Below are 23,991 nucleotides of genomic sequence, written 5' to 3'. Positions count from 1 at the left end.
GAACCCCTTTTGGTGTTTTAAACATTATGTTATACTTTAGCTATTGAAAAATAGCAGATCTACAAGCTCATAGCGCGGCACCGAGTGCCACGCTACGAGCTAGTAGATCTGCTATTTTTGAAAAATCGTGAATGTGGCTCAAATAATTGAATATATATTATTGCAGAACGAATATTTTTAACTCAAATCTTTGCTTCTGGGGGGGAAGCAGCCAAACACAGATAATTCTGGGGGTCCTTGACACTAAGAATCGGCCTCAGGTCTAAATGGATTAATAAGAAATGCGTGTGAGACATCATCATGCACTCTCATTGATCTTCTTGTTTTGGGAGTTTGAAGTGCAGTAATAGAACGTATACATGTTCTGTGCCTCCCCCCTCTCTCTCAGGCTGTTCCAGTCTGTAGCCCAGTGCTGCATGGGACAGAAGCAGGCCCAGCAGGTGATGGAAGGTACTGGTGCCAGCTAGTCTGGGCACCGGGCAGCTAGCGTATAGCGTGTGGCCTATATGGGAGAGATGCAGGGGCTGACCCACCCCACACACGGCTCCCCTCCCCCCCCCAACCCAACCCTCGTACTGCTGGCACTGGACAAACTGGCAATGGCGCTCATTCTAAATGTGGACACAAGGACTACTGCTCATGGATCTAAGTTTGATTTTTGTTTTGTTTTTTCCCCCCACTTGGGGCTGAATACAGAGACGAAGAGAGGGTTTTGGACTTGCTGTTTAATATAATTTTTGATGCTTTGCTGTAAATATTGGGAAAAAAGGGAGGGGAGAGCTAGACTAGATAAGTGGAAAGAATGTGTTCCATAAAAATGTAACATGACATGTAAAGACAGATTTACATGTAAACATATTTTCACTCACTACCAAAGTCCCTCGTTTGCCTCCCTCCCTCACAAGATCTATTTTTTTTCCTCAGACCTTATTTTTTGGGGGGCATTCAGAAGCTAAATGGTGTAGGATTTAAGAATAAATCTGCCTGCTTTTTTGTTTTTTTCCCCCCCTTCTCTCCAAGTGGGAAGAAAGCTGGGGGAATGATCCACTCCTTGTGTGTATGGGGGGGGTGCGGTGTGTGCGCGGTTGTCGGAGACAGTTGTCGACGGTGGGTGGGTGCGCCTGTTTGAAACTGGCTCAGAAGGCCTCTCTCCCTGGCACTTGTACAATTTGTGGAAAAAGTTGAAGATGGTGAAGTTGTATGTTCAAAGTTTGTACAAAGATCCAAATTGCAGAACAACAAAAAAGGAGGACCAATACAGCCCTTTTTGTAAGGATTTTGAATGTTTTGTAAATGTATTGGTCCGTGTGTTGTATTTTGTAGTCCTTTGTAGTTGCCTTTAGTTCTTGCTACTTAACTGCAGTATGCATACATACATAACACATTAAACAATTGAACTGCATCTGTCTTTTCTTGTTTATTAGGGACACTTAAAAACAATAAACATTATTTGATGCTTGTGTAAAAAAAGATAAAAAAAACTGACAATTCATCTTAAATTAATTTCCACCCTTAGAAGGAACCTGTGAAATATATTTTTAGTTTGAATTGTTTAAAACAAGCTAGTCTAGAGATTGTATTCTGTGCCACATAGAAACACAAGGGGCAGCTTTATTTAGTCGATACACCAAAGTGAAGAATTGTTTTGGATTTGATTCAATTCTAACCCATACAACCCTAAACGTATTTGCCATTTTTCACTATTTTGAAAAAGTTCAACTAGCCGATCTACATCGACAGGTTGTGAGCTTGTAGATCGGTTATTCAAAAGAGTAAAGTTCTATTTTCGAATTTTTCGCCAGTGCCTTACCTTTTGTCCCTATCCCATGTCATAATCAGGTGATAATTAAGCAAAACAAACAAATCAACAAACCACATTGAGCTTGGAAATATGCTATTCGCTGAACGTTCACACCAGAATAGGAATGCTGAAAATCACACCAGTGTGAAGTGAGGGGCGCTCTTATTGGACACAATGTAAATTCTCCTTTCATTGTAATGTCAATGGCATTTAATGTTTGTTGGCACTAAAACCCGATTTTCTCAGACATGACAAATTCTCCTTTCATTGTCAGTGGCAAATGTGACGAGTTATGACAAAGCTGTATATAGGCGCGCCCCTCAAAAATAGATGACGGATGCTGTAAGATATGGATGTTTAGTCAACGAGCAGGCAAAAAGATGTCTGTGGTCTTCTCTGCTGTCTGTGTGCCTGGATTCAGATGCTGGTGGTGCGCTCCATCAGTTTGTACAGGATGCTCTTCTGGCCATAGCGCACCTGCAGCGCCCTCTGCTGCCGGCTGTTGAGTTGTGCGAGCGAGGCCTTGTCCTCAATCAGTGCTTGGTCACCGTCTATGAGCCGTCCCTCTCGCTTCCCCTCTCCGTAAGACTCCAGAGTGAGGCGGGCCACTTGGTGAATCAGCCTCCGCCATGGCGCCTTTAGGCCGGGGAGACCATCGCTGGAGAAAGCCTGGGAGATCTTATCATCGTCGTCATCGTCCTCTTCCTCCTCCCATCCCTCATTCTCTCTGAAATCACAGAACTCCTCCTTCGACATGCAAAGCACCTGAGATTGGAGAGAGGACGTAAGGAACACATGTACACAAGGGAGCTGTAGTGCAATTATACTTGGGCCTCTAAGTGCCAATCTTTACATTCCAGCAAAATATAATGCATAACGTGATAACAGTGTGCAGTATGTTATAGCCTGGCATGGCCAGACTAATAGGTGGAAGATTTATTTCCAAGGGGCGGTTACAAAGAGATTCCAACGCCACATCTAAAAAGTGATTAGTCACCCACAACTCTGGGGTGAGCGAAATGTAATTGAGGAGTGCCAGACAAATCTGCCCAGGGCATTTCTTTTTTTTCCTGTGGCAGATTTGTGTGGTTTACAGTTTATATAAGTTACGGAATGCACACAGCCACTGTTCTAGTTGTTACCCTAAGCGTGGTATGAAGCTCGGTCTCCGTGAGACAGCCCTGTCTGCTGAATATGAAGGCCCTGGTCTCTCCCATCATCTCACACAGCGTCTTCCACTTGTCTTCCAGCAGCTGCTGGTCCCAGTCAGACTGAACGCCTGGGAACATACAGAGAGACAAGAGGGGTTGAGGGGTGGTACGAAAGGCAGTAGACAGAATGGGAGGATGGAGTGGAGAGAGCTTAACTGTTGAGACCTGGTCCACCCTTTAGCAATAGAAACTGTTACAATGGCAAAGCTTACACTGAGAATATATGCTGTAAATGGTGATATTTCTTTAGTACCGACCAGTGTGGCGAGTACTGACTGTCACCACACTGGTGTCAAGTGCGTGTGTGTGTGTGTGTGTGTACATTTGCTAGACAGTTGATATTGTGGCGCTGGCGCATCACCTTGAGTGACAACTTCGTAGAGGCGGGCTGTGGGGATGTCCGCTGTGTCGTTGGTGTTGGTGGGATACGGCTCAGTGAAGCCGTACATGTGAAGTAGCTGCCAGTTGGCCATCTGTCCAAAGGTGTTGAATACCTCCTCCCCTTTACGGATGGGACGCACACACACCATCTTCAACCTGTCCTGAACGAGACAGAGAGAGAAGGGAATAATCAAAATCCTGCGAGTTAGACAAACATATAGAAGATAGAAGATAGAGATATACTACACAATAAAATGAGTGTTAATTGAAACTGTTCAGCTATTTTCATAACATTAGCACAAACTGTTTAGACATGTAGCTTCAAGCGATGTTAAAAAACAAACCTAGTGGATTAAACATGTAGATCTAACACTGTTATGGACGTCATGAAACATAGATAAAAAGAGAAGGATCCGGGCACACAAAGTAAAAGAATGAGGAACGCCTTTATTCAATTAAAAACTGCCATTTTTGGCAGTTGCCTTTTTAATTTAATCTTGCGCTGCCCCTTATCCCTAAACTTATTTGCCATTTTTTACTATTTTGAAAAACCTTTTAAAATAGTTCAACTAGCCGACAATGTAGATTGTCTAGTAAAACAATGGGTAAATAAATGTAGGGATATAAGGGAGAAGGGGTGGCGCAAGATAGGGCCCTAAGAGTAAAGCAGTCTGATGCTACTCACTGGTGTGTACTCTAGGTTGGCGTTGTGGTTGGACACGTGGTTGAGCATGTCAGCCATGGGGACCATCATCGGTGGGTTGGGGGCCCTCTCCTCTTCCTCCTCCTCCTCTTCATCATCATCCTCTTCCAGGGGCTCTTGGAAGCTGCAGAGAAGGGACAAGGTCAGGGAGAATGAGTACAGGTGCGCGTGCATGCATGTGTGTGTGTGTGTGTATATGCATGCTCCATGTCCCATGCCTTCTCTCACCTGTAGGCCATCACAAAGGCCACCAGCCGCGTGTAGAGCTCCAGTGTGTGCGTGTCGGGGTTCCACAGGTCAGGGTGTCTGCGGATGAAGGGTAGGACCACGTCTGTGTATTCCTTCTGGATGTTGGCCAGGTCTTTGTCCACAGCCTCTGGAACACCCGTACCCCTCAACAGCCTGTCCCTCTCCTCTTTGGGCCTGAGCAGGAAAAGGTGTGAGGTGTTACAAATCAAAAGAATATTGGGGGTAGGATAGCAGCAAAGTAACCTTTTTTTGGGTCAACATATGACCTTAATGTAAAGTGCTACCTTAAAGGTTATTTGTAACTTGTCTGTTGAATTGTATTCAGTTGTGTAATTTCAATATTTACAAATGGATGCAAGCTTCAATTGGGGGGTTCTTGGGACCCTCACCAGAACATAGGCTGGTCCACGGTGCTGAAGTCAGTCCAGAGGGAGAGGTAGGGAGCCCAGTGGGACTGTGGGGAGCGGTACTCATACAGCAGGGCCAGCAGCAGGGGAACCCAGCCCGAGGAGTTCTCTAGACAGGCCTTGTCTGGGACACAGAACAGGACAAACACAGCAGGAGCAGAGAACTCAGAACTAGGGATGGAGCTCGTTCATTTTTATTGATAATGAGTGCCTTATCGATCCTGCTTATTGAGCACTAGTTCACTACTGAGCTTTTTGTATTATTTTGTGGAACGACGTGAGACGACAAATTCTGAACAGAATCTGTATATTTTTTATTGTCCAGTTACTTGTGACAGAGTTTGTGGCTGACAACGATCTAAAAATAAATGAATGTCTTGCTTGTTTAGACATGACATCATAGGCCGCTATGCTTGATAACAGGCTCGACCAAGCCCAAAACCTATATACCTGGGTCTCGATAAATGACTGTGTTATCGAGTTTGTAATGGGCTCGGGTTTCGAGCTCCATCCCTACACCAGTAGGACTTACAGGATGGGATTTGGTGCAAAAACTGCCAAAACATGAAGCATAGGACAATGACAATTTACAAGAAAATCAACAATTGGCAGTATCTATTGTCCTTGCAGTGCAGAAACGTTCAGTAGTAAAGCACGCACGCACACACACACACACACACACACACACACACTTACTTTGATCAAGTAGAGCAGAGACCTTGCTGGTTCCGTGGTGGAGGAGAGCAGACCTGGGGATGGTGAACAGAACCTCCCCCTCTTCTATGTCCGCCTTGGCCAGCATGCCATACTCTGCCACGGTTCCTTGTTTACTCACGTACACCTGAGGCGTGAGACGAGAGATGATGACAGTAACCTTTAAAACACATGCAGCTAGCTCAACTCAACCAGTGGTCCTTGAGGGGGTTCCAGGTGGTCCCCAGCTAAATGATGGAGAGTTTGTAACCAAATGGACCCTTATAGAGCTTTAACTATTGAGAGAGTAAAATGGGGTGCATTTGGTTTCATTTTACACTCTCAAGAGTTACATTATTGTTAAATCTGCATTAGTTAATTTACAAGAAGAAAATGTAGAATAATTGTTATTCGGATCAACGTTTGCCTGTTGTCTCTATGGTACCAACATCAATAAAGCATGGAATTGTGGACAAAATCGTATCCAACGACAACATAATATTCTCAGTCTTGCATTTGAGAGGCTAAATCGCATCAAATGGTAGTCCCTGGGTCAAAGAAATAATACATCACGGCTCTCCAGGCATCTTTAATGTGTCACCTGGCAGACAGCTCTGTATACAATAAGAGCACACAGCCTGGCAGTTTACAGATGTAGACTGATCGACTGACTAAAGGTTGACAGAAGAAAGTGACATTACATGCTACTGAAACATGTACCTTACTGCTGAGTGTCAGACCGACTCTGTCACACCAACTTAGGAAGTTCTGTAGTGGCGCCAACCCTGAACTGTCATCTACCTACAGTCAGAACACGCACACACGCACACACGCACACACACACACACACACACACACACACACACACACACACACACACACACACACACACAGGGTTATGTGTATGTAGAGGAATTGTCTCCTACTCAGACAGCAAGCAGCAAGCAACCATGGCCAGCTAGACAGCTATAACTATAATAACAATAACACGTTCACTTCAAAACATGCACACGTAAAGTCAAAGCTTTGGGTCTTTCTTACATGGGGGTAAAACAGAATAAACTCTAACCTTTAATCTTTTAGATGCTGTTGCCATTTTGTGATAATTTAGTGAGTCCAAGAGATGAACACTAGCCAGCCCTTACTTATACTAACTCAAACTAACAGAGTTATGGAACTCAAGTGTCGTTATGCCAACTAAACTACGTCCATAATTACAGTAACATGTGGGTTTTATTTTACACACTTCTATGCTACACGAGAAGAGAGAAGAGAGGCAAGTCTCTGGTCTCTACGCATGCGCCCCGCTGCCTGACTGTATGTGAGGAACTTGTTTTCTGAATTTGGAATTATATCGCCACCTACTGCACCGGAGTGTATAGTACAGTCTATGGTCTAGACTAGAGTAGACCATAGAGTATAGTAGACAGACACCCCCCTCTCTCAATTAAATGTAATTCGATTCAAATGGGCTTTATTGGCATGGGAAACATTTAGCCTGCACTGCCAAAGCAAGTGTGAGATAAACCAAAAATAAGCTATTACAGTTATAGATACTGGAATTGCAACATTGTAGTAAAAATCGACAGCATTTTTCCCATCTCTCTCTCTCTCTCTCTCTCTCTGAGACTCTTTCCCTGCATATAACCCACACACAAAGGTAAAGGCAAGTGACCAATTCTGAATCTGATTGATCAAGTAGATGACCTGTACACTTCTGTCATCTTCTCAGTTAAACAGTAGATAGACAGCCATCCCCTCCCACCACATATTTTGTTCAAGGTATTTTGTTACATTTTTCAATTACAATAAAGGAAAAGAGAAGAAGAGATGAGAGCATTTTGAATCCTTTATTTTTGTGAGAGGATACAGGTAATACAGATAAAAATAAAGAATTGGGCCCTAGATATCTTTACATTTGTTCTGGTTGACTTGTTCAAAGAAAAGAAAGGGATAAAGTCTAGCCTGTTATATTAAACTGCAGTGGTACTGTCTCTGTGATTTTAATAACACAAAAGCACATATCCAGGGGTCACCAACATGTCTGTAGGCCTACACGGACAATCGTTTCTACACGGTCTACACGGACAATCGTGTTCAAATGGAACCAAACGGTTACGGGTCCGTTTGGTTCCATTTGAACACTCAGAGTTACAGACCTGTTATTCAGGGGCAGGGCTATCTATTTATGTGTTTTTGGTATTATTATTGTCCACTCATTTTGTATGTCCGTGGCAAAACAAGGCACAAGCCACATATCACATGGACCAGCATATTCATTTTGGGATTAAATACTGTTCAGCTACAGTAAATAAATACACAGTACAGTACAGTGGATGGAATGTTTTCCTCACCACACCTTTACCTTTGTCCTACTGCATTATCAGCCAGTCAAGGACACTGTATGTAAGCTGCTATCAGTGATAGGCTATAAATAAATCACACCCCGTGTGAAGAAGTGATCGGGGCGATCTTATCATTGTACATCATCATGAATCATCTCATACTGCATGGCCAAACAGAATGCCTGTTGCCTGTTGCCACATGTTTGGCAGACATTTGACCTAATTTCTCCTTTCATTGTCGATGGCAAATATGAGACGTGTGGGGACAAGATGACATAAATTTCCCCCCCCCCCCCCCCCACACACACACACACACACACACACACACACACACACACACACACACACACACACACACACACACACACACACACACACACACAATTCAAAGGGCTTTATTGGCATGAGAAAACATACGTTTACATTGCCAATGCAAACAGTGGAACAAAATACAATACAATCACAGAGGAGGCTTTCACAGAGGAGGCTTGTACAGTACAGTACAGTACAGTACAGTACAGTACAGTACAGTACAGTACAGTACAGTACAGTACAGTACAGTACAGTACAGTACAGTACAGTACAGTACAGTACAGTACAGTACAGTACCACTCAGTTCAGATGGGTCTGACTTTATACATTTGAAAACTTGAAAATGTTCCTTTGGTACTTTAAGTACATTTTGAAGCCAATACGTTTGTGCTTTTACTCAAATAAATGCTGAATTCTGGACTTTTACTTGTAACAGAGTATTTCTATAGTGCAGTATTGACACTTTACTTTTACTTAAAGGACCACTTCACCACTTTTCAACCTATCTTCATATAATGAGTCCTCACTAATGTTCATTAGTGCTGGGCAGTTCAGAATCCCGTCCACTGGTGACATCATCGTTAGGCACATCTTTTTTAAACAGTATATATTTAAAAAAATATTTAGATTTGTATTATCGTGAGAACGATGGCTTCAATTTTCGCATTGCAACTTTTCAGGAATAGAAAGCCTGCAGTTTCTATTAGCTTGGATTCCCCATCAATGATGTCACTGGTGGACGGGTTTCTGAACTACCCACAGCCCTCCTATGAGACACAGACTGAGTAGAATTTGTTTTGCTATTTTATCATGATCATTTGTGAGGTCCGATTATATGAAGATAGGTTGAAAAGTGGTGAAGTGGTCCTTTAAGTAAACAAATTTACTTAAAAAAAAAATCCTTTTTTCACCACTGAACAGATTCCTAGACCTCCCGGCTCTCTCTGGGATGGACGATCACACGGTAGGGTTTAGGGGCCTGCGTGAGGCCAAAGATAGGAGTGAAGTCTGGCGTCCCGGCGTCCTCCGGCCAGACGAACTGAAACTTCCTCAGCAGGGTCACCAAGATCAGGAAGAGCTCCATGCGAGCCAAGGCCTCTCCCAGACACATGCGGGGACCTGGAGCAGGACGGGAGTCAACAACGCCGTATTTGATCAAGAACAATGATTGTAGAAAAGAGTCATCCTAGTGTTGTACATTGTCGGGTCATTGTTTGTGTCACATGGTGTATGTTTGTGATGTTTTCTCTGTTAATTTGTATTAAATACCACACCACCAGATCGTGACACTATATCTCCCCAAAGAAAAAAAGCCTGCAAATGTGAATTCTTACCGACAGAGAATGGCATGAACGCTTCGAGTTTCACCAGCTCTCCCTGGTCATTGAGGAAGTTCTCAGGGTTGAATTCGTATGGGAATTTCCACTCTCCCTCCTCGTATAGCACTGACGACAGGTTAGGGATGACCAAGGTTCCCTGGGAGGGGGGAGAGAGAGAGAGAGAGAGAGAGAGAGAGAGAGAGAGAGAGAGAGAGAGAGAGAGAGAGAGAGAGAGAGAGAGAGAGGGGGAGGGGTACAGAGACATGTATCAGGGGTGACAGACAAGCTTCTTTAGTGTGTGCAGTTCCTGTACGTATTGTGCCGTGCCCGTGCAGTATTGCAGTAGTGGAAAGTATAACCATGAAGTACATTTACTCAACCAAGTACATTTACTCAAGTACTGTACTTAAGTAAAATGTTTGAGGTATTTGTACTTAGATCTGCTGTTTTCAAAAGATATTTATAGCCTACATTTGAAAACTTGAAATGGGACATTCTGCATAATGAGTACCTATACTTTTGGTACTTTTACTCAAGTCCATTTTTAATTCCGGACATTTACTTGTAACGGTGCTATTCTATATTGCAGTATTGATACTTTTACTTAGGTAAAATAATGTAAACCACTGGCTGTATATACCTTGGGTATGCGGTATCCCATGAGTTGTGTGTCCTTAGTGGTGGAGTGGTAGACACTGAGGGGCAGAGTGCTGGAGAAACGCTGGGCCTCCTGGATCACCGCCTAGAAGGAAAAACATCAAATAATGACAGAATCAGAATGTTCACAGAATGAGGAACCTGCATTAGATAACCCAAATGGAAACAGGACCTTTGTTGTGTTATCCTTTCAGACCAAATGCAACTCATCAAGATGAGCTATTGTTATTGGAAATTCCAAAATACAATAATGTCAAAAACATCTTGGTATAGGCTAAATTAGAATGCATGTTATTTGGTAATAGGCAATATTGTATAATACTATCCTTTTTGAGTGGTGTAAACCACTCCTACGACTGGCTTTGTTAGTTTACGTGTCTGTCTGTCTGTCTGTCTGTCCGTGCTCAAAAAATGAGCACGGTTGCTATGGTCACCCAGTTCACACGGGTGTGATTTCATTACGTCAGACATTACGTCAGACCACAGCTGATCAGTCTATATAAGACCTTACACCACTCAGTTCACACGGGTGTGATTTTTTATAGTCATTTCATTTCCCTCTGGTACACTCTGAGCCAACAGTGATTGTCAAATTGAATTTGAGCAATCATCGTTGTACGTAATATATGATCTGTACCTGCATGTAGGGCATCTTGTGTCTGTCGTCAAAAGTGACGTGTTCCTTGGCCTCCAATGCCAGCTCTATCTCCTGATGACAACGCTCTGCAGGACAACATGGTTACAACATGGTGACAACACTCTGCAGGACAACATGGTGACAACATGGTGACAACGCTCTGCAGGACAACATGGTTACAACATGGTGACAACGCTCTGCAGGACAACATGGTTACAACATGGTGACAACGCTCTGCAGGACAACATGGTTACAACATGGTGACAACACTCTGCAGGACAACATGGTTACAACATGGTGACAACACTCTGCAGGACAACATGGTGACAACATGGTGACAACACTCTGCAGGACAACATGGTTACAACATGGTGACAACGCTCTGCAGGACAACATGGTTACAACATGGTGACAACGCTCTGCAGGACAACATGGTTACAACATGGTGACAACACTCTGCAGGACAACATGGCATTGGTTACAACATGGTGACAACGCTCTGCAGGACAACATGGTTACAACATGGTGACAACACTCTGCAGGACAACATGGTTACAACATGGTGACAACGCTCTGCAGGACAACATGGTGACAACGCTCTGCAGGACAACATGGTTATAACATGGTGACAACGCTCTGCAGGACAACATGGTTACAACATGGTGACAACGCTCTGCAGGACAACATGGTTACAACATGGTGACAACACTCTGCAGGACAACATGGCATTGGTTACAACATGGTGACAACGCTCTGCAGGACAACATGGTTACAACATTATGACAACACTCTGCAGGACAACATGGTGACAACGCTCTGCAGGACAACATGGTTACAACATGGTGACAACACTCTGCAGGACAACATGGTGACAACACTCTGCAGGACAACATGGTTACAACATGGTGACAACACTCTGCAGGACAACATGTTACAACATGGTGACAACGCTCTGCAGGACAACATGGTTACAACATGGTGACAACACTCAGCAGGACAACATGGCATTGGTTACAACATGGTGACAACGCTCTGCAGGACAACATGGTTACAACATGGTGACAATACTCTGCAGGACAACATGGTTACAACATGGTGACAACGCTCTGCAGGACAACATGGTTACAACATGGTGACAACACTCTGCAGGACAACATGGTTACAACATGGTGACAACGCTCTGCAGGACAACATGGTTACAACATGGTGACAACGCTCTGCAGGACAACATGGTTACAACATGGTGACAACACTCTGCAGGACAACATGGCATTGGTTACAACATGGTGACAACGCTCTGCAGGACAACATGGTTACAACATGGTGACAACACTCTGCAGGACAACATGGTTACAACATGGTGACAACACTCTGCAGGACGCACCAAATCTCATTCTTGGTGACATGAACCATGTGTCCTTGAAAAAGACTCTCAGAGACTTCCATCAATATGTAACATGTCCGACTAGGTCCAACAAAACCTGTGTTTTGGTAATGTCAAAGACGCATACAAATCTGTACCCCTCCCGCCCCTGGGGGCCTCCGATCATAACTGTGTGCACCTTTTCCCTGTTTACCGCACTGCTCTAAAGCGTGGTAAAGTGCAGAGCGTCCGCATTAAGGACTGGAAGGACAACAACGCTTGTGAGACCCTCCGGGGCCTCCTTGAGGACACAGACTGGGACATGTTCTCTGAGTCCTCTGCCGACATCAATGAACTGACGGATGTTGTTACTAGCTGGTCTTTGTACTGTGAGAATATTGTCATTCCTGAGAAAACTGTCAAAGTGTACCCTAACTCTAAACCTTGGGTATCTAAATCCCTCAGATCTCTTCTGCAAAAGAAAAACAAAGCCTTTAAGGAGGGAAACACAGTAGAACTAAGAAGTATACAAAAGGAAATTAAAAGAGAGGTTTGGGCTAGTAAAAAGAAATACAAGGAAAAAAATCGAAAGCCAACTTAGAGCAAACTAGAAAAGGTGCCCTTCTGGGCACAGGTCTCCACCAGGAGGATAGGACTGTGTGAGATGTTTGGCAACATGTTTAGGAGTAATATAAACATGTTTGCCTTTGATGGCAATTGGATGATTTGAGGCATTTTGTTCCAAAAATGTGTTTTGCAAAAATCAACCTGTTGGTGGCGCTATAACAGGCCAATGTGAAAAGGGTGGGATATATTCCTCAGCCTAGTAGGAAAATGTGTGAAAGATTTCACGTAAATTGCATGCTGCGTTCATGATTTCAGGCTTTTGTTCAAAACGGGGCAATCTTGCAAACTGTGAAAGCCAATTATAGCCAATTAGGATGGAATATGAAATATGGGACAGATCCGACTTGAGCACATGACCATAGAGATACTCTGTAACGATTTGTGAGATTTTTGGACAGAATCTGGAGGAGTAATATAAAAAAATGTGTTTTACAAAAGTCGGCCTCCTGGTGGCGCTATAAAAGGCAGATGCGGAAAATGCAGGTCAAAGGTTTGTCCTTGGCCTCTAGGGAGTGTGCATGCAACGTTTCACGCAGATCGGTGCAGTTTTAGGTAAAACATGTTAAAAGCTGCCTCATGGTGGCGCTATAACAGGCCGTTCTGGAAAATGTGGGGCAGAGGTTCATCGTTGGCATCCAGGGAGTGTGTGGGCAAAGTTTGGCATCGACCGGGTTAACGGTGGCGGAGATTAGCTGGTAACGGACGGACGGAAGGACACACGGACGGACACACACACGGACGGAGTGCAAAACATACTCTCTCCCCATGCCTTCGGCCTGGTGGAGACAATAAACTAGGCTCGGCCTGGGATGGTATGAAAACCATAACAGGGCTGAAAGTAAACGGCAGGAAAAAGGTTATACTAGCCAATTACAACTGTGACCAGCAACTGGCTCAGAGCCTCAATGATTTCTATGTTAGATTTGATACTCACGACTTTAGTGAAAACCACTCGGAGATCAGAAATAGGCTTCTGTCTGCCCCCCCCTCCAGTTCTTTCTTTGATGAGCAGGATGTAATTAACTGTTTCAAAAAATGCAACCCTCGTAAAGGTTCAGGCCCGGACCACATTGGTGGTCGCCTTCTAAATACCTGTGCTGAACAGTTAGGTCCTATTTTTAATTCTATCTTTAAATTATCTCTTAGCCAGCAGAGAGTTAGCAGAGAGTACCCTCCCTTTGGAAACGGTCCACCGTTGTACCCTAGCCAAGAGCAGCAATCCTAAAATACTCAACGATTTCAGACCCGTGGCTCTTACTTCCCTGGTCATGAAACAGTTCGAGAGGCTCGTCAAGTCAGAGCTTGTGGCTAAAACTAAGAGCCTTCTTGACCCTTTTCAGTTTGCTTATAGGGAAGGCAGAGGCGTCCAGGACGCAACAGCCACTCTTCTCAACCTAGTTTTCAAGCATCTTGAGGGCAGTAAAAAGCATGCCAGGTTACTTTTTATTGATTTCTCCTTTGCATTCAACACGATCCAGCCCCATGTTCTGGTTGAGAAATTAATGAACACCTTCAGTGTGGACCCATGTCTGGTAGGTTGGATCCTCGACTTTCTAACCAACAGATCTCAATGTATAAGGGTGAATGACACCACCACCTCCACTGGTAGTAATCACGACAACCGCTTCATCATAAAGTACGCGGATGACTCAGTCATTGTCAGCCTTCTCGACAATGACGAGGTCGGGCATGGCCAGGTCACAGAGGACGTCTTGTCCTGTTGCAATGATGCGTTCCTTGAATTAAACATCTCAAAAACAAAAGAGCTCTGTATTGATTTCAGACGTGGTCCCCATCCCACCCAGAACACCGATATCTGTGGCCAGCCAGTGGAAATCGTGCCCAGCTATAAATACCTGGGCACGATCATTGACAGCAAACTGAAATTCGATATAAACACCGACATGCTGTGTAAAAAGGGCCAGCAACGCCTTTTTTGCCTAAGGAAACTAGCCAGGTTTAATGTCGACAGAGACCTGATGAAACTGTTTTACAGTGCCTATGTACATTCTATTATCTCCTTCTCTATCATCTGGTTGGTATGGCAACCTCGCCATTAAAGAGAAAAATTCTCTTAGAAGTATTGTGAAAACTGCCTCCAAAATTACTGGCATTCAGTTGGAGAGCCTCGATCCTTTTTACAATAGACAGCTGCTCATGAAGGCCAGGGCCATTCGGCAGTGTGAGGGCTGTGATCCCAGCCCCACAGTGAGATGAGACTCATCTAACCCACACTCACATTTGCATTCTACTCTAACCTCTAGTATTGACATTTGCAATGATTATATTATATTATAATGCATAAAACACAATCAGTATTGGAAAATGGCTTGGTGACAATATGCACTGTTGTACTAATGTTCTGTTCTTTATTTAGTTCCTGAAATGGCAACATAATGGGCAGGGGGTGGAGTCAGCTGTGATGCAGAGGACCATACCAACATACTTGATTTAGAAGGGGGGAATTGGGAATTGTTTAGGGATTCCAGTTGGCTCTAATTGCTGTCCACCCCTTTGTGTATTTATTGGTTTGGTCCACCACTATATAAGTCTCCCTCATGTGTATTTTTGGACAGGTCTGTTGGTTGAGTTCATTTCCTGTTTGGTTCCACATTATTTTCAGTTAAGTTATGTTCATTTAAGTTCTGTTATGTTGACCTCAAGGGCCCTACCACTTCAGTTGTTGAACCTTTTGTTAATTATTTGTTACTTTTGATATTAAAACAAACTTTTAGTTTGAAAACCTGTGTCCTCTTTAAGCTTTGACTGCTCGGTCCCTCACAGGCAGGATAAATGAACTGAAATTAAATGATTACTATGTTTACCCAGGGTATCTGGGCTAAGCTCAAGAACTTGTTTCCAGCCAGGCCCTGCTCATAGAACATTTCATCGTAGTGGTTCAATGCCTTGTTCAAGGGCACTTCAGCGGTGGTAATTTTAACGTGTCGGACCGCTGATTCGAACTGGCGACCTTCGGTATCAAGACCGCTCCGCAATCCGTTCGGCCACCGCTGCCGCTAATATAATGCCCACCCACTCGAGCCAGAGTACAGGCTGTTGCCATCAGGCCGTCGTTTGGGGGCCCCCGTTGTAAAAAACAACAGATGTCCCTGCCTCGATCCGTGCAGTCAATGCTGCCAGTAATCATGTAATGTGATGATGATGATGCTGAAACATGCACTTTATGCAGCACTTTATATATTATATCTTATATCTTAAGCACTTTTTTGCTTTCTTATTTTTTATCTCTTATTCTTCTACCTGCACTAGATACGACCAGACCTCCGTTTATGCTATGGTGTCTCTTGTCTGTTGTTGTCCTGTATTGTTTTGTATTTGTATGTCGGAAACCACTACTGTTGCTGTAAACACAATTGCCCTTCTGGGACATTAATAAAGACCTTGAACCTTGAACCTTGAACCTTGAAGGACAACATGGTGACAACATGGTGACAACGCTCTGCAGGACAACATGGGTACAACATGGTGACAACACTCTGCAGGACAACATGGTTACAACATGGTGACAACGCTCTGCAGGACAACATGGTTACAACATGGTGACAACACTCTGCAGGACAACATGGTTACAACATGGTGACAACACTCTGCAGGACAACATGGTTACAACATGGTGACAACGCTCTGCAGGACAACATGGTTACAACATGGTGACAACGCTCTGCAGGACAACATGGTTACAACATGGTGACAACGCTCTGCAGGACAACATGGTTACAACATGGTGACAACGCTCTGCAGGACAACATGGTTACAACATGGTGACAACGCTCTGCAGGACAACATGGTTACAACTGTGTTCATGTTAGGCTGTTCTGTACAGCAGGGGTTCCCAAACCTTTTCATGTCAAGGACCCCCAAATTGACAATAATTAGCCCACGGACCCCCATTTGAAAATACATGCCAGGGACCCCCATAAGAGAAGGTTTTTACGGCTCTAGTAGTGATTTTCAACCATTTTCATTTCAAGGGCCCCCCAGTTTGACCTGAATTAGGCTATGGTCCCCCAAATGAATGGCCTTTCTATCTCTGGGACCCCCAATGTATATTGTAAAAAAAAATCAAAGTTAATTTGAGAGTGTACAAATGGAACAAAGTCCATTTGGTTCCATTTGTACACTATCTGAGTTACGGGGTCCATTTGGTTCCTAATTATCATTTAGCTGGGGACCCCCTGGAACTCTCTCAAGGACCCCTAGGGGTCCTCGGACCCCACCTTGGGAACCACTGCTGTACAGGAGACAATACAAACACAGGAGAAAACAAACTATATAAAAGAAAAAATCCCAGCACGATAAAATAATAGCAATATTAAATAAAAGTAAAATATACCGTTTCATGATTTGGTTGTAGAGGCCAGTCTGAAGATGTCAAATGAGTAAAAGATGTGGGGGACAGGGATGGGTTTAATTTATTAAACCTTGTATGAGAAAAAGAGGGTGATGGACTTCATAATTCCGACCAAACTCAAACACAGGAACGTTTCTGCTCACGTGGGCCTACATTTTGTGACAATGTGATAGCACATACACAACTGACTTGTTATGAGTTGTCAAGGTTTTTCATTTGAGACGGTTGCTGTGACGGTTGCAGCAACGATGAAGGCAGTTGAGGAAGTTTGCCATTAGACTGGACCTGTGTGTGTGTGCACACACCAGGTTTCGTTCATTTTCATTCATGGTTTCTTTTTTCCAAAATAGCCCTAAGGATAGACAGAGAGACTGGGACTCACCTTGGACTTCAGTGTGTGCCATGAGGTAGAGCACAGTGAAGCGGAGGGTGTTGGAAGTGGTATCTGTCCCAGCAAACAACAGGTCCAGCAACATGACCACCATCTGATCCTCATCAAACACACTGCCCTCCTCGGACATCTAGTAGTGGTAGAAAAGTACTTAACCCTAGATTTATTTCATCATGACTTTTCACAAAAACACAAAAGAATAGAGGGCCCTATCATAGTGGGGCAAAATCTGTGGAAAGATGTGGGTATTATTTTAAAGATATTCCTAAAAGAAAAAAAAGAAAACAATTGATCTGGGAACTTCTCCTTAGGTCCACCCATTCCTGGGACATGGTTTCAGAATGGTTCAGTGAAAAATAAATTAATAATAATAAAAAAGCCCATTGTGGGTCTATGGGATTTTTCTCTATCACTATCACGAAACCGTAAACACGGGTGAAATTCACCCAGACACCTGCCTGTAGAAAAAAACAGGGATGTGGGCAGGGAAACAAAGCTACCTTCTATGATGTCACTGAGCATCATGAAGGTACCAACAAAAATATAATTGTCCAGGTGAAAATCACCTGTGTTTATTGTTCTGGGGTTATTTAAAAGTATCAATACTACAATGTAGTAATGTATATGTTTAGTAATAATAATAAAAATCTACAAAGGAACTAGTAACTATAGGCCTAAAGTACAAATACCTCAAAATTGGACTTAAGTACAGTACTTAAGTAAATGTACTCAATTACATTCCACCACTGATATAGTGGCACACAGGACAGGAAACATTAAATTGTGGCAAATGATGAGAGTGGTGAAAGCACTGAGGTGAAGTGGAAAGTAAGAAAGGACACACACACACACACACACACACACACACACACACACACACACACACACACACACACACACACACACACACACACACACACACACACACACACAAACGCACACAGCCTTACCCTCTTCTCCATCTGGTCGAGGTAACTGTCTATGACGTCCCGTGGCTGGTTGGGTGTCCGTGAGGCTCTGTGCTGCTCTATGATGTCGCTGACGTGATGTTTGATGGAGGTGTATGCTTTCAGCGGGTTCTGGAAGGGCAGTGGCAGGGCCCTCAACAAGGGCATGGTGTCATAGATCTATGAAAATGATAATAATAATAATGAGGAGAAGAAGAAGAAGAAGAAGAAGAAGAAGAAGAAGAAGAGGAAGAAGAAGAAATTGACTTTTTAGTTATATATAGATTTACCCCTATAGGTGTTTAAAATATATAATTATATGTTATTATTATATTTATTTATTTGAGTTTTAAAGTCCAGTATTTAAAGCTATGTTTCTGTATAAAGAAATGAAGAATACCTGACAGACTGCTAAGTCAAAGTTAAAACATCACACCTGTGTGATGTGAGGGGCGCTCTAATCAATAATTATTGACCTTAAATTATTGACCATAAATAGTATGTGTAATAACGCCCACCATCCCCCAGGGGCCTTTTTGAATCATAAATGTAACACCCACCATCCCCCAGGGGCCGTTGGCAATCTTGGAGTTGTCGGACATCATCTTTATCATGGCCTGGAAGAACTCGTGGTCGTAGTCGTAACGTGCCCCGAACATAATGGAGCAGATGATGTCACAAGACGCATTGTGGAACAACGTTTGAGGGTCTACTGACTGACCTGTGCACAGAAAGAGATGAATAGAAGTTTGAAGCACTTAAAACCCTATATTGTTTAGTATTCAGATGAAAATAGCCAATCTACAAGCTTTTAGATCAGCGGTTTTTGAGGGGTGCTAGCTTTCGGAATTACGTCTATTGTTTTGTTTAGTAACAAAAGGGAAAAGGAACAAGATATCCCCACAGTTTAAAAAAAAGGTGGTGGACCCAAAAATTTGATCAAATGAAGAAAAATGGAATGTCCGCACACGATATATGTCTGCTCCCCTTCTTTATTTCAACCTAACCAGTAAGACGCCCTGAGGGCGAGAAGTGCACAACATATGGAATACATTTTGTACTGGCCATATTGGAGCGTGTCTTGAGTGCACAGGGTTTGATGTGGTCAGATCAACATGGAATGTGGACATGGAACCTGTTCTGACATGTCAGCTTATATATGGAAATCTAAGGGTTTGAGGTTTGAAGTCAAATGTAGAGTTGCTGGCCGGCTCGCAGATCTAGGTGATGATCCAGTCTTCTCCATGTATGGTTATCCAGGGTTAGATGAGGTCAGTGTCGTGATCTTCATATGTGGAGATGGCCATATATGGTGGCATGACCGTGACGTGTCACAAGGCTTGATAGTAGTTATGGTCCAAGGGTCTCTAGTCTACGTGATATATGGAGACGTGATGTCACGAGGCGTGACCATGTGATGTCACGAGGCTTGACAATATATGGAGGTGTGGGTGACGGACGGGAGATGCAGGTTTTCACTGGTGCGGCCTACGGTCGCAACAAACAACGTTTCGTCCCTCCAGGCTTTCTCAAGTTCTTTATAAAGCCTGAAGGGGCGGAACGTTGTTTGTTAGGTTTAAATAAAGACGGGGAGCAGACATATAGAGCATTTTTAACGAACATAGAATGCTAGCCAAGTCTATGGACTGGTTTGTTTAGAGCACTTTAAACAAACATTACCAGGCGCCCCTCACTTCACACAAGTGTGATTTTTACTGAACGTTCACCCCAGAAAAGAGACACTAGGGCTCAAACTCTATAGGCTTATACTCCACATAACTGTTTGTAGACCCTTAAAGGACCACTTCACCACTTTTCCAACTGTCTTTATATAATTGGTCCTCACTAATATTCATGATAAAATACATGTGTCTCATAGGCGTGATTTCTTTCTACGTCCGAGGCTAGACAGAGACCCGCCCTTGGTGACGCCCCGCGCAGCTTCTGCAGCAACACACACACTACAGATAATCATATCATGAGCACACTTACATAAACACACACTTTTGCCTACACATGCACACAGGATGTAAACGTAAACCATAGTTCACCCTCATTAATCAGTCATGATTATGATTATGTCATGCGGCGACAGATAAATGTTGACGTTTTAATATTATTTTAGTTCTGTGCAAACTACAAAAAAAAGAAGTGTTCACGGGCACAATTACTAAGCCTACTTAGCAAAGCTTAGCGATAATAATATTAAAACGTTAGCGATTTAGCGATAATAATATTAAAACGCCAACATTTATCTGTCGCCGTCCCCGATAAAAGGTAAGCATTGTAACTGTATGAAGTAAGTAGGCTTAGTAATTGTCTCGTGAACACTTATTTTTGTTGTAGTTTGCACAGAACGAAAATAATCGCCGCATGACATAATCATAATCATGACATGATTCATGACGGTGAACTATGGCTTACGTTTACATCCTGTGTGCATGTGTAGGCAAAAGTGTGTGTTTATGTAAGTGTGCTCATGATATGATTTTCTGTAGTGTGTGTGTTGCTGCAGAAGCTGCGCGGGGCGTCACCAAGGGCAGAAATATTTAGATTTGTATTATCATGAGAAGGATGGCTTCCACTATCGCATTGCAACCTTTCAGGAATAGAAAGCCTGCAGTTTCTATTAGCTTCTATGTGGCAGCGGTGGCCGAACGGATTGCGGATCGGTCTTGATACCGGAAGGTCGCCAGTTCGAATCAGCGGTCTGACACGTTCAAATTACCACAGCTGAAGTGCCCTTGAGCAAGGCATTGAACCACTACCATGAAATGTTCTATGAGCAGGGCCTGGCTGGAAACAAGTTCTTGAGCTTAGCCCAGATACCCTGGGTAAATATAGTAGCTTTGCTTTGGATTCCCCATCCATGGTGTCACTGGTGGACGGGTTTCTGAACTGCCCACAGCCCTCCTATGAGACACAGCCCGAGTAGAAATAAATGGTGGAACTTTTAATCATGAACATTAGTGAGAACCGATTATGTGGCCATTTAACAACTATAGGCCACTGGATAGATTGATGCTGAGTCTGACCCATGTTAGTCTCCAGCACAGCAACGACATGTTGTGTTTCTCCCAGAATCCTCTGCTCCATGGACTGTTTCCCCAAGCCAAAGTTTCTCAGGGTCGTCAGAGCAAAGCGCCGGTGCTCCCTCCAGCCAGGGCCGTAGTCTGCCATGATCACTCCTACACAAGTCAAATCCTCCATGTAAAAGTTTAATTCACATTAGATGTTTACTGTGCATAATAATGATAGACAATTCTGTATTATTAGTAGCTGTAGTGCTAGTAGTAGTAGATGATGGTTGACATTAGGATATTAGGCAACAACATGGGTGGATGGACCAATGGACCATGAACTGTATTAAAGTGTAATTTGCTGTGCTCGAACGTACCTTTGCCCTTTGTGAGGTGGCTGAGCAGCACTTCGTTTGGACGTCCGGCAAAGTCTGTTGCCTTGGTAACCAGGGCTTCTCTCATGGCCTTGGTTCCGTTCAGAATGACTGCTGGCCGGCCCCCGAAGAACAGGCTGAACACCTTGCCATAGCGGGCACTGAGCTAGTGACGAACAACAGATACTTCTCAGTTAGTTTAGTTAACCAGCCAAGTGATATAAGCTAGATAAGCCAAACGATATAAGAATGCTATATTTGATTAGGTCTGGATATATTACATTCCCTGAAATTAATTGTATTTTAAACTATTTTCATAACGTTCACTGTCATCTTTTTACCTTGTCCAGATCTGCAATGGGATTCTCCAAATTAAGGTGAAGCAAGTTCCCAAAGAAAGGCAGGGCCATGGGCCCAGGAGGGAAGTCTTTAGCCCTGTGAGTCCGAACGAGAAAGAGGAGCAGGCAGATTCCCAGCCAGATGAGAATCAACGTTCCAACCATGATGTTTATTTGCCTTTGCCTTCTATAACTCACACATCTCACTGTCTGGTGTTATAAAGACACACAACTAAAACTGCACATTGAAGGTGGCCATGTGACCACTGAAGCGGTGTCATTGGTTGGTTGGTTGACCAGTGGGGGTTGGCTGTTCGGTTCACGTGGGTTCAACGTCCTCTTTTGTTTCCTTTCTGTTTTCTGTTTTCTCTGAACTCCCCGGCCCCCTCCCCTGCCTCCCCCCCCCTGCCCCCCCCCCCCCCCCCCCACGGGTGCCTGAAGTGTTGCCTAGCTAGCAGTGGTGGAAAAAGTACTCAAATGTTTTACTTGAGTAAAAGTATCAATACTGCAATGTAGAAACACTCTGTTACACAAGTAAAAGTCTGGTATTCAAAATTTACTTCAGTAAAAGTATAAAAGTACTAGTGGTATCACTTAAAGTACCAAAAGTAAATGTACTCAACTCAGAGTCATCATTATGCAGACTGTCCCATTTCACAACTTTCCAAATGTATCATTTGAAAATGGCCGATTGCAAGCTTGTAGATGGTCTATTTTCGAATGGCCTAAATGTATATAGGGCTGAAGTGGTTATAATGCATGTTTTGTAATAATAATAGAAAACTACAAAGTAACTAGTAACTAAAGTTTTCACATAATTGTAGTGGAGTAAAAAGCACAATATCTTCCTAGTAGAGCCTACAACTAAAAGTACTGGAAATGAGAAATACTCAAGAAAAGTACAAATACCTTAAAAATTGTAGGCCTACTTACCACTTATAGTTAATTCCCACCACTGCCGTAAACACATGTGAAAACAGCCTAGCAAATGATTAGTGGTCATCATATAATTAACACACTATCAAAAACATCAAACTTATACTAAAATGTCACTAAGTTGTTATGGATGACAACTCAGTCATCGTACATCATCAGAATGACCCTTCTCTGGTGATTTTGTTGTTGTTCCTTCCTTTCACCTCCCTCATTACTTGGCCTGTCTTTCTTTGAATTGATTGATTGATGAATTTATTAACAGATTGGAGAATTACAGTAGCCTACATTTCAAGCACAACTCACAACAAAACTAGCTGTTAACTGTGGACGACACCATAAAGCATTACACTTGTTTACAATAGGGCCCACCATGTTCAATTCATCATAAGTTAGTTAGAATGAGTTGTGATCGTCAAAACAAGCAACAGAAATTATTTAGAAGTTAATTAATAGTTTTTGGTGTTTAGCCTGCAGCCCTGCACCCAAGTGGACTAAAGCAAATAAGCCATAGTCTTCGTCGTTGGGGCAGCAGAATGGGACCCGAAAGGTTTGTCATTGGCCTGTGAGCAGCGCTGTTCTGTCATTGTCGCTGTTATGTCATTGGCCCGTGGGCAGCGCTGTTCTGTCATTGGCCTGTGGGTAGCGCTGTTCTATCATTGGTCTGTGGGCAGCTAGCGCTGTTCTGTCATTGGCCTGTGGGCAGCGCTGTTGCCCTATCATATACCTCTATAGACTTTTCTGTCATTTTAAGTGAGAAATGTTCTGTTTGTCTTTGTAGGTTATTGTTCAGGTGAAGTCTCACATAGCCTCACATACTTTCTCCTGATACTGACCTACAGTATACTATTCAGTGGACAATGTCAGGTTGAAATTTTATATGTTCACCACTAGTGGGCACGTAACGTTGC

At 43.3% G+C, this 23,991-nt stretch overlaps 3 protein-coding genes across 25 annotated transcripts in view; 1 reads left to right on the top strand and 2 right to left on the bottom strand.

Moving 5' to 3' along the window:
- The window catches only part of cnot1 (CCR4-NOT transcription complex, subunit 1), a 43,136-nt gene extending 41,734 nt beyond the window's left edge, over window positions 1-1,402 (top strand). For all 23 annotated transcript variants that reach the window (XM_079501650.1, XM_079501652.1, XM_079501642.1 and 20 more), the window contains one exon: window positions 389-1,402. In XM_079501650.1, the coding sequence (XP_079357776.1) occupies window positions 389-467 (79 nt within the window). In that variant the 3' untranslated portion in view covers window positions 468-1,402. The remainder of the gene's footprint in view (window positions 1-388) is intronic.
- setd6 (SET domain containing 6, protein lysine methyltransferase) lies at window positions 651-6,735 on the bottom strand. Its single transcript, XM_079501656.1, has 9 exons — window positions 6,515-6,735; window positions 6,166-6,246; window positions 5,449-5,593; window positions 4,735-4,876; window positions 4,325-4,519; window positions 4,079-4,220; window positions 3,374-3,554; window positions 2,944-3,080; window positions 651-2,566 (listed from the first exon to the last, which is right to left on the bottom strand). Exons 1-9 carry the CDS (start codon window positions 6,539-6,541, stop codon window positions 2,219-2,221), a joined length of 1,398 nt encoding a protein of 465 aa, XP_079357782.1. The 5' UTR covers window positions 6,542-6,735; the 3' UTR covers window positions 651-2,218.
- A 2,292-nt stretch (window positions 6,736-9,027) lies between these two features.
- LOC306924004 (cytochrome P450 2F2-like) lies at window positions 9,028-22,317 on the bottom strand (the record flags this gene model as incomplete). Its single annotated transcript, XM_079502347.1, has 10 exons — window positions 22,151-22,317; window positions 21,813-21,975; window positions 21,451-21,603; window positions 18,976-19,136; window positions 18,419-18,595; window positions 17,460-17,598; window positions 10,716-10,801; window positions 10,062-10,163; window positions 9,437-9,578; window positions 9,028-9,221 (listed from the first exon to the last, which is right to left on the bottom strand). The coding sequence occupies exons 1-10, from the start codon at window positions 22,310-22,312 to the stop codon at window positions 9,028-9,030; spliced, it is 1,479 nt and encodes a 492-aa protein (XP_079358473.1). The 5' UTR covers window positions 22,313-22,317.
- Window positions 22,318-23,991: the final 1,674 nt, after the last annotated feature.

The sequence above is a fragment of the Electrona antarctica genome, assembly GCF_951216825.1.
Source record: "Electrona antarctica genome assembly, chromosome: 5".
NCBI lineage: Eukaryota > Metazoa > Chordata > Actinopteri > Myctophiformes > Myctophidae > Electrona > Electrona antarctica.
Note: the sequence above shows the minus strand (reverse complement) of the source record. Positions and strands in the feature narration are given on the sequence as shown.